An 11,153-nucleotide genomic window follows, 5' to 3' on the forward strand; every position below is an offset into this window, starting at 1 on the left:
TAGCCTAAAAATTTGACACTCGTGTTAACCCCCTATAAAACTGGTTTCACTTAATATTTTTATTTTAAAAATATAAGACCATATTAAAACAAGACATTTGTCACAGTACTTTTTTATGGTCTAATTCTCGACCTTAAAGTAGATTACTATAATATACACTCAGTAATATTTAAACTGGTCGTTGTAGGGACTTTAATAACTTCTCTGTAACGGATATTAATTTCATAGGACAACCAATTAATGTTCCTATCTGGCCTTAAAAGCACACATCAGAGGCCTCATGAATTGACCTAAATCTGCTAGCATTCAAAGTAAGTTTCCAATATTACTTGTAGGAATCTTGTATTTTGTGGTAAATGCATAATATGAGTTCAATAGTTTCCTGGTAAGAAAGGCGAAACTGGCATAAGGATTCCTCGCCATGATTCTGTTTCCGGCTCCTTCAAATTGCAACAGAGGCATTGAGGAGACAAAACCCAAGAAACAGGATATTAGATGGATATGGAGAGCTGTGTTCCAGAGTGATGGGTGGTTCTAAGGTGCAGGGAAGGCCCTGCCAGGATTTGATATGAATCTCAAACCCTTCAAAACCATTAAAAATGCAAATCATCTTTTTAGACGCATCCCTCTGACGTCATAGGGTTGCACCAGTGTCGGCCAGGGTTTGCAGTTTTACACACACAACCCTCTCCTGGGCAGTCTTTCACATTTTACGTCATCAGGCATGTTGACGCTCCCACGGAAGTGAGACAGATTGCGTAGTGCAAAACGGATGCAGTCCAATTTTGCACTGATTTTGCAGTTACCGGCCAGTGCAGAAATGGTGTGCACCGACCTACAGCAGATGCAATAATTGGGGTTTGCACTAGTCACTTTTTTTAATCAGAGCCTTGTGGTTCTTTTGCACCACGGTAAGCGGTACATGCATGACGCAGGGCTCGCATTTTGATTTATGAAGCCACACAAAGCTTACCTGTGGCTGTCAGTGGCCTTGTAGGTATGGAGTGAGTGAGGCAACACAGGGCAAAGCGCTGCATCGCCTTCCTCTGCACTCGGGAGGCGTCCCATGGGCGCTGCGACGGGTGTTTCCGCGCGACACCCATGGATGTTGACGCTGCCCCTGATTTGCAGAATCATGTAACCCTGGGGAAGCCCCACATACTTACACCTCCCGATGGGAGGCGTAAGAAGGAGAAATATGTTTATTTCTCCTGATGTTTCCTCTCTCTGTGTGCGCTGCATTCTTTGGCGCACACAGAGAGAGAAAACGCCTCTTAGATTTGTTTCTGTGCAGGAAGGTGCCCCTTTGTGCACAAGAAGAGTCCTGCCGGCAGGAGGCGCCCTTGCGCCTTGGTGCAAGGATGCCTACGTTGGCGCTAGGCAGCCGAAACGGCCCCAGAACAGGCAGAAAGGACAGGAGTGCACTGTGTTGCATCAATACAGTGCACTCCTGCCCTTTCACGTTGGCATTGGGCAGCGCACACGGTGCTGCGATGCCCTGCGCCAATATCCTGTAAGTGAGGTCCCGGGGCGCATGGCCTGTTTGCGTCAGTCGTCGGTTCGACTGTCAGCGGGAAAGAAGACTGGGAGAGCGGGCTGCGGGCTCCGCCAGGCCCTTGCACATGTGTTTTTTCTTGTGCTCTTTGATCTGAACTCAATGGCGTGCACTTCTGTGTGCTGTTGCGATTTGCTGTGTTTTAGAGCGATACAATCAGGCTAACTGCTTCATTTAACTGCTTCATTTTTCGATGCCGGAGTGTCATCTCTGCTAACCAGTAGCGCCTAGAGGAAGGGCTAGAAGAAAGGTCAACCCAGAGCGCTACATGAGAAACTTGCCATTGGAATGAGTGTGCATCTACCAGGGGAAGGTGCCATGGGGTGGCTCTCACCTGCCCCTCCCGACACCCCGAGAGTTTCTGCGCTCTGCCCTGTCCAGGGTCCTGCCCCGTTACTACTTTAGTCCATATGTGGGCAGTTTCCCACTGTCCCCTTCAATGCGCGGAGGTCACGTTTGGAACAGTGGCTCGTGACTCATGTATGAGACGGCATGTGTATAGCACACTTCTAGCGCAGGAGCGGTCTCGCAGCGCTTGTTGGTTAACAGATAAACCAGTGTTCGAAAACCACAAACATGACAGTAATCCTGGCTTCTCTGCGTGCCATCACCGCGTGACCTTGACAATATCACGATCCCGCTCCGAATACCATTTCTCTCTCAAACACCGGTAGCGCCTGGTTCAGTTTGGCGTGTGATTGGAGCAGCGCTATACAAAAAGTAATGTATCCACATGGCATGAGAAACGAATCCCTCATATTCAGGGGGTGTGTGGCCCTAAAGGAGACGCCCCCCACCCCCGGCCCAGCAGAGCCCCCAGCCCCGGATAGAGTTGGTTCTTACCTTGTCCTGGGGTTGCCACAGTCCAGGGGTGCCCGGGGGGCACGAGAAGCAGCAGCAGAAGCGAGTACCATGTGCAGGAGCGAGCGGGGGCGCCGGGGCTCACCCGGCCCATCTCTGCCTCCGTGGGAGCCACTCTCCGGACTCACTGCCCGGCCGCCTGGGGCGGCAGCCTCAAGCAGGCACTCCTGCCCGGGAGGACTGCCCTCCCTGCCCGGCTGTCTGGGGCACCAGCCTCAACCCTGCACTCCTGCCGGGTTCACTGCCCGGCCTCCTGGGCAGCAGTCTGAACGCTGCAGTCCTGCCCGGGAGCACTGCCCTGCTCCCCTTTGCCGCTTCACCCTGTCCCGGCCAGAAGTTGCTTCGTTCACAGTCCTGCCCTCGGAGACATCCCTGTCCCACAGTCCTGCCCGATCGTACTGTCCTCGCTGCCTGGGTGCTCCGTCACTCAGCCCAGGGCTGCTGCTCCTGCCCGGTCCGACGTGTACCCTCGTTCTCCTGGAGTCCCTTGACTTGACCTGCAGAGCTCTGTCCGGATGCCCCTTCCTTCACTCTGTCCTAAAGTCCTGCCCGGCCCCTGTGGCATGGGTGCTCCGTCACTCTCTCCTGCCCTGCGCTCCTGCCCGGCTGCTGCCTTTGCTCTCCCGATGCCCCTTGATCCAGTCCAGGGCAGTAGTTTCTTCGACCCCAGACCTGCAGCTCTCTGTCCGGATGCCCTTCACTCTGTCCTACAGTCCTGTCTGGATGCTGCTTCACTCTGTCCAGGGCTGCAGCTCCTGCCCTGCGGTCCTGCCCGGCTGCTGCCTCGCTCTCCTGCAGTCCCCTGCAGCTCTGTCCGGGGCTCCTCCACTCTGTCCAGGCAGGGGCTCCTCCCCTCCAGCTCTGCCCTCTCTCCCTCTCTCGCCCGTCTCCCTGCCCTGGTCAGTGCCCCCTCCTTCTTGCCCCGGGCCCCTTCCGTCTGTCCCAGGCGGCTCCTTCCTCCTTCAGCCCTGCCCTCAGTCCTCCCCTCCCGCCCAGCCCCGTCTCTCTGCCCCGTTCAGACTCCTTCAGCTCCCCTGCCCCGGGGTCCCCCCTCCACTCTTTCCGGAGCAGCTGATCCCCCCCCCTCCCAGCTCTGCCCTCAGACGGCCCCTTCACCCCCCCCCCCCCCCCCTCCACAGCCGGCGGCTCTTCCCGGACCCCCTTCTCGTGTTACTCGGGACCCCTCCCTCTAGACCCCGCTCTTCCCCTCCCGCCTCCGACTGCCCTCTCACCTCTTGCCTTTGCCTCACACCCCTGCACCCCTGCCCACTCACCCTGACACCCCTTTTATTTCTGCCCTACTCCTTTTTGACAACTCTCCCTGCCCTAACACTCCCCCAATTTCATTTCTCTTCTCTTCTCTTCTCTTCTCTTCTCTTCTCTTCTCTTCTCTTCTCTTCTCTTCTCTTCTCTTCTCTTCTCTTCTCCCACTCCACTTCTCTCCCCATCCCCTCTTTCACTTTTTCTTTCTTTCTCTTTGCCTTTTTCTTTCTTTCTCTTTCTCTTGTCTTTTCTCCCCATCTCCATCCCTCCCCTCCACCCTCCACCCTCTTCTCTCTCTTTCTTTCTCTTTGCCTTTTTCTTTCTCTTGTCTTCTCTCCTCCGCTCCCCTCTTTCTCTTTGCCTTTTTCTTTTCTTTTCTCCCCATCTCCATCCCTCCTCTACTCCCCTCCTCCCCTCAACTATCTCCTGTCTCCTTCCACCTCCTTCCTGTACCCCCACAGCATCTTCCACTTTAGACTGCTTCCTATCTCCGAACCTATTATTTTCACCCACTTCAACAGCGGTCTGTCTAGATTAGTACCCCAGATGCATTCTGGATGTTGTAGTCGGAGCAGCACGACTACCCTCACACCGAAGGCGCGTGCTTTGGGAAGGGCGAGGAAGGGCCACCACAGCCCCTCTGCCATACTGCCACAAAAAGAGAAGAAAGGTGGCATGTTAAAGGCCAGAGGCCGAGCATCTGCACAGAGACCGGATTTAAAATAAAAAACAACATTTGCAAATCCAATCCTTGACCCCCTCCCCCCGCCCCCCCCACCCCCCCTCCCCCCCCACCCCCCCTCCCAGCCGCGTGTTTATGAACAGTTAAAAGAAAATCTCCGAAAGCAAGGGCGAGGGAAAGCCAAAACATGGAAAGAGTCCATATTTGGGAAAGAAACAGTGAAAAGTCAAACAGGAGAATCTAAAAACACCGAGGTCCGATGTAAAACTCTCCCTGCTCTTTGGAATATCGGTGCCTCCATCTTCGGTCGAGAATACTGTGCAATCTCTTCATTCATTGGCTGGTTTGTTCATCCATGTACTTCGAGCACAAAGGTCACGAGTACACACAAATGATACACTGTTAGGGGATAAGTGGACCAACATGGTACAGTGTTCTGGCACGAGTACAGAGAACAAGGGCAGTTTTAGGACACGAGTACATAAAAATTGGTACAGTGTTAGGGCACGAGTACATAAAACTGGAACAGTGTTAGGGCACGAGTACATAAAACTGGAACAGTGTTAGGGCACGAGTACATAAAACTGGTATAGTGTTAGGGCACGAGTACATAAAACTGGTACAGTGTTAGGGCACAAGTACATAAAACTGGTACAGTGTTAGGGCACGAGTACATAAAACGGGTACACTGTTAGAGCAAGAGTACATAAAACTGGAACAGTGTTAGGGCACGAGTACATAAAACTGGTATAGTGTTAGGGCACGAGTACATAAAACTGGTTACAGTGTTAGGGTACAAGTACATAAAAACTGGTACAGTGTTAGGGCACGAGTACATAAAACTGGTATAGTGTTAGGGCACGAGTACATAAAACTGGTAGTGTTAGGGCACGAGTACATTAAACTGGTACAGTGTTAGGGCACAAGTACATAAAACGGGTACACTGTTAGAGCAAGAGTACATAAAACTGGTTACAGTGTTAGGGTACAAGTACATACAAACTGGTACAGTGTTAGGGCACGAGTACATAAAACTGGTATAGTGTTAGGGCACGAGTACATAAAACTGGTAGTGTTAGGGCACGAGTACATAAAACTGGTATAGTGTTAGGGCACGAGTACATAAAACTGGTACACTGTTAGAGCAAGAGTACATAAAACTGGTTACAGTGTTAGGGCACGAGTACATAAAACTGGTATAGTGTTAGGGCACGAGTACATAAAACTGGTACAGTGTTAGGGCACGAGTACATAAAACGGGTACACTGTTAGAGCAAGAGTACATAAAACTGGTTACAGTGTTAGGGTACAAGTACATAAAAACTGGTACAGTGTTAGGGCAGTGAAGGTGGCGCTAGTGAGCAGAGCAGAGCAGTGACTCGAGAGAGACTCCAGAGAAAGCTTAAGCAAAATCTCCCCACATTTTCCTTCCCTCAGGGGCCTGTGTATGTTTAGCCACTTGATTATTTTAGTTTTTAACTCACCATGCGACTTTCTCTCCCCCGCCCTAAGTGCCGGGACCCCCGTAAAAACAACAACATAGGGGCAAGCTTCAGGTGGTAAGCTTATGCGTGGTGGTACATAGTCAGTGGGGATGTCTAAATGCTCGTGCCTAGTTTGGGCTTTTTCTGAGCAACCATGAGTTTTTACAATACCTGGTTGTAGGAGTGTGGGATTTATGTTCTGTGGTGTCTTTTCCTGGACTTCCCCCCCCCCCCCCTTGGTTAGAGTTGCCCCTTTCTCCTTGTACTGTGACCACGGGTATGTCATGTACTTGTACTATAGTGCAGTGCTCGTTACTCACACAGTTATTTCTGCCCACTACCTGGTCCCCTGACCTAGTCCCTGCTACGGGGTGATTTGCCATTTGCTTACTATCAGTTATACCCTTGCATTTACCCTGCTTTGCTAGTTCATTGATTGCTTTGTCTAGCTTACTTATTATTGGTTTTAATTGGTTCACGATGAAAGTTTCCATGCGTTTTCTGAAAATCGCACTTTACCTCCTCCAACCATCCCGGTGGGATTTGCTGCCCTGCTGGCCTTCCTTCGAACTCTTCCATCACTACCTCCCCCCTGCTTTTTGTCCCTCCTGCTGCTCTACTTTGCTTCTTTTTGTTCACTTTACCCTTCCTGCTGGGCCCTCGATTTGTTTTGCTACTAGCTACTTCTTTTACCACCTGGGCGCAAGGGATGGTATCAGCGGGGTTTTCTATAGAGTCATTTACAGTCGTTTCTGAGGTGTCTATAGCAATGGGTTGAACGGGTGTGTTTGGGGTGGATAGGCTTCTCTCAGTACGTTCTATCTCCCTGTTCACTTTTTGCAGCACCAGATCAATTGCGGTGGGTTGTAGCACCCCATTTAATGCCACACCTAAGGGGTTATCAGTGCGAGATGCGTGAGTTTTACTCGTAGCAGAGCGTGCTTTCGTTTTATTAGGCATGGCCGGTGCTTAAAGATGAGGAGTTATGAGCTAAACCTACAAGTAACAGCTTTAAACTCCCGGCTAGTTTAATTGCTCAGATATTGGTTAAAGAGCTCCGTTTTACCCCTGCCGAGTATATGAGTATATGCCTTCTACCAGTATCACACTATTCTATAAGTACAAATAGTGAGTATCATAGATTTTGAAAATATAACCAGTTCACAATAAAGTCAATGTCCGTATTGCTCTTAAATTGGGGGTAAGTCCTCTTTTACCTCTTTAGCAGACTCAAGGAGGGTGGCCCAGCTCATCCTCTTCTGGCTGCTGACGGCCACAGACGGTCCCGCCCTTGTCCCGGGCTTCTCCCGGCGAGTCCCGCGCGCGTCTCGCGGGGCGAGGATCCCGGCAGACCTTTATCTCTCTCTTCGCTCTACGCTCCTCCTCATCCAGGCTACTTGTAGTACCGCGTTTTCAGAGAGTGAGGATGGGCGGCCGATCGTTCAGAGTAGCGGCGGCCAAACTCTGGAACTCCCTGCCAATATCCCTAAGGAGTCTTGAGGATCTCTTAGCCTTCAGAAAGGCGTTAAAAACCTACCTTTTCCCCAGAACAGGCTAAGCTGCTGAATTTGCTGGTTCATCGTTCAAAGCGCCAGGATGCCCTTGGTGGTGACAGGTTTGCGCTATATAAATATACCACAATACAATACAATTTATGCGCCTCCTGGCGCTGTGGCTTGACGTATGCGGCGTCCTCGCCGGTCCAGGGAGACTTGGGGGTTGCAAGCGATACAAAATGGGATGATGGACAGGGTCAGACTGATTTGCATATGGCCGTGTCTGAACTGGGGTGGCTGAGTGAGCTAAAGAATGGTGATGGATTAAACCCAGATCAGTTGACTGGGGGTGAGTGTTTGATTTGCTCAAACGCTCCGTCCATCATCCCCTTTTGTTTCGCTTTGTTCGCCCTAAGTTGGCAGGGTATGCTCAGACGTGAGTCCCTTGCTCACTGGATTCAAGATAGCCTGGCTGATGAAATGAAATGATGAAATGAAATGATTACGCACTTGTATAGCGCACGACTACCCGTAGGCATCTCGGCGCTTGTACGAATACCGCCGAGGAACCCTTCCTGACCTTTCCCTGTGAGGAGCCCACTCCTGGGCACCCCCAAAGTGAAGTCAGGCATCCTCAGCGTTGTTGGGGCCGTTGTAGAAATTAAACAAGCTATTGCCCAGAGGTGCAGAGTGGGACTCATGATTAGAATAGGCAGCGAGGCGAGAATGATCAGGTCCGAGGAAATTGAGCCAGAGACCCGCCGAGGCGGGAATTGAACCCTGATCCCGGCCAGACTACTGCATCAGGGTCTGCCGCTCTAACCATTGAGCCACACTTCTCTACTCTCTCTGATGAGGATTATGAATCCGAAACCGGTCCCAGGATGCTTGTTTCCGGTCCAGGTAAGACATGGCTTGGCAGTTCGGGCTGGACTGTTCGCATGAGGCACAGGGTCAGACTGATTTGCATATAGCCATGTCTGAACTGGGGTGGCTGAGTGAGCTAAAGAATGGTGATGGATTAAACCCAGATCAGTTGACTGGGGGTGAGTGTTTGATTTGCTCAAACGCTCCGTCCATCATCAGTGAAATCTATGAGATTTCACTGCGCCACTTCTAGGACACTTACGCCTGCCTCATGGCAGGTATAAGACTGAAGCAAGCACATTTAAATGGGACTTGCCCATGTGCAGTGTTGTGACACACTCCAGCAATGTGTCACTTTTGCACCTACAGATACGTCAGAAATACTGACATATTTGTAGCTTTTTGCGACATGATGCGTCATGCTCTAAATATGACGCATCATAGGTGTCGAAAGGAGGGCCCAATAAAAAGTGACGCATTGCTTTTTCTCGCAGCGAAGCGTCACTTTTCATAAATGAGGCCCAAACAATCCAGAATGGTGAATTGTAACTTCTATGTGTGCTACATTGTGCAGCACACATAGAATTAGCAAATCGTAATTTTTTAATAAATTGTTTATGTGCAGGAAGGGACACCTTCCTGCACATGATGAATCATTAATGACGATTTGCACTTTCTATGTGTGCTGCACAATGCAGCACAGATAGAAACAGAACGAGCATTTACAATGCAATAGGTCTCGCAGCATTAAAGTTTGAGTTATTGGCATTGTGTATGACAATGCCAATAGCTATAACATTTGCAAATGTGACACCTATAGCATTTGTAATGCAATATGACTTGTATTTACATGACTTAGATGTATTGATATTACAAATAACAATGGCTTTTCATTTTTTTAATACTTAAATAAAAGTTATTGTAATTGAGTTGGTGGAAGGGTGAAGTGGGTCGTGTCCCCGAGTGATGTGGTGGTGTCCCGAGTGATGTGGTGGTGTCCCCGAGTGATGCCCCCGAGTGATGTGGTGGTGTCCCCGAGTGACGAGTGGTGCCCCTGAGTGATGTGGTGGTGACCCAGAGTTGTGTGGTGGTGTCCCCGAGTGAAGTGGTGGTGTCCCCGATGAAGTGGTGGTGTCCCCGAGTGATGTGGTGGTGTCCCCAAGGGATGTGGTGGTGTCCCCGAGTGATGTGGCGGTGTTCCCGAGTGATGTGGTGGTGTCCCCAGAGTGATGTGGTGGTGTCCCTGAGTGATGTGGTGGTGTCCCCGAGTGAGGTGGTCGTGTCCCCAGAGTGATGTGGTGGTGTTTTTATAACCACAGAGATTCTATCAAAAAAGTGAATAAGTGATATTTTTATATAATTTTTACGATTTATAACCGGGTACTAGGCTCTCTCTTACACAAGGAAAGATGGGAGCACAATGTGCTTGTTAAAATACCCCTCACACTCTAAAAAACCAGGTAGAGTCATGCTTCATCATAGGGGTCTTCCCGCCCCTATAACGGGACGGGGCGTGCTACGACCAGACGAAATACGCGGGAGCACTAAGATGTGACAGAGGCTATGTGTGGGTGTATAGGAATCAGTGAAAGTGTAGGGACCTAACACTAGTGAGTGTGCAAAAAGTGAGAAAAATGAAAAAGATTTAAAAATTCCCTGGCTTGGTAGAAAAAAACAAATTTATTAGCTTCTCCAGCTGGGAACATTAAGAAGGGGTTGTGTGGTAGAGCATTAGCTACTACCTTGTCGACATGTTTCGTAAGCAGTCCCCTACTGCTTACTCATCAGGACCAAAAGAACAGTCCCTACTATTTTTTACTCAGTTTCTAACAAGTAATGCCTACTGTCCTATAAACAACCAACAAAAATAAGTTGGCTGTTTAGGCCTCAGGGCATGAGTTGGCCCAAGTGAGGCCGAAAAAATCGACCTAATATGGTCTCTGTAAGGAAAAAGAAGAGAAAAAACCAACATAAATTTATGCATGGACATTGTTTTCTGAATGGGGAAGAAAACAAACGAACAGACTTCTTCTATTCTTGTAGGGGACCGCAATTCCAAATACTTAAAGCGGTTTTTTACTCATACATGAAAATCAGCATGTAATCATGTGTCTCTCGGTATCACTGCCCTTTGTGGTAGACACCAATGGTACCGTTTTATCGGGACCGTTATCATAGTATCACACACACACAACATTCGTGACTCAATGCACTTACAACAGACTAACAGGAGAGAGGGGAGGGGGACCTCCTTGGTAATGTTTCTGAAATGGTAATGGTGACATACTTATCTCAGCAGTTATCAATGCCCCATGAGGTTTGCAGGCGAGGGGTTAATCTGCGCAGTTTACTATGAAAAACAAAGTCTCATTTTAGGTGTTTGGTTGAAAATGCGCAGCGAGATATTAGTGCGTTTATCTACCCCCGCGACCCGTTTATTAAAGACTCAAGGTCGGAGTCTATTACTTACGTTTCTGCTAGCAAAAAGAAATCATTGTTCCTACCCCCGTGCACCTCCGAGGATTGCCGGGCTCGAGTGGCTCGGTGTTTTTGACAGCCTTTATGCTTCCGCGTTTGTTACACGCTGGGTGCCGCCCCTTTCCATACGCTAGAGCGTCAACCAGCAAATATGGCCGCCTGTTTTGGGCACGGCGGAGGGGCAAAGAGGCGGAAGTCTTTTTCAGTGTCAATTAAAAGGGGAGCGATAATATTATAAACCCTTAATGCACACAGATTCCGCGTATATTGCAATTGGTACATTATTTTTAGAATGTATTTTTAAAAAAAGATTTTGCTGTTGACACAACCTCGTGGTGGTACTTGATATTTCAATAGGGGGAACAACACTATACAGAGAGACCCCAACTTTGTCCATGGGCACCACCCATGTGGCGGATGCAAGGTATGTGGACTAACCAAAAAGAGTAAAGAAATAACTTTCAAGA

At 49.5% G+C, this 11,153-nt stretch overlaps 1 protein-coding gene across 5 annotated transcripts in view; it reads right to left on the reverse strand.

Moving 5' to 3' along the window:
• Positions 1-3,279, reverse strand: part of LOC147726050 (disintegrin and metalloproteinase domain-containing protein 33-like) — a 396,812-nt gene extending 393,533 nt beyond the window's left edge. For 3 of the 5 annotated variants that reach the window (XM_086960167.1, XM_086960170.1, XM_086960165.1), the window contains exon 1: positions 2,399-3,279. In XM_086960167.1, coding sequence (XP_086816293.1) covers positions 2,399-2,510 — 112 coding nt within the window. In that variant the 5' untranslated portion in view covers positions 2,511-3,279. The remainder of the gene's footprint in view (positions 1-2,398) is intronic. The other 2 variants (XM_086960169.1, XM_086960168.1) reach the window with 1 other exon arrangement.
• Positions 3,280-11,153: the final 7,874 nt, after the last annotated feature.

This window comes from Lissotriton vulgaris, chromosome 3_1 (genome assembly GCF_964263255.1).
Source record: "Lissotriton vulgaris chromosome 3_1, aLisVul1.2, whole genome shotgun sequence".
NCBI classification, from domain to species: domain Eukaryota; kingdom Metazoa; phylum Chordata; class Amphibia; order Caudata; family Salamandridae; genus Lissotriton; species Lissotriton vulgaris.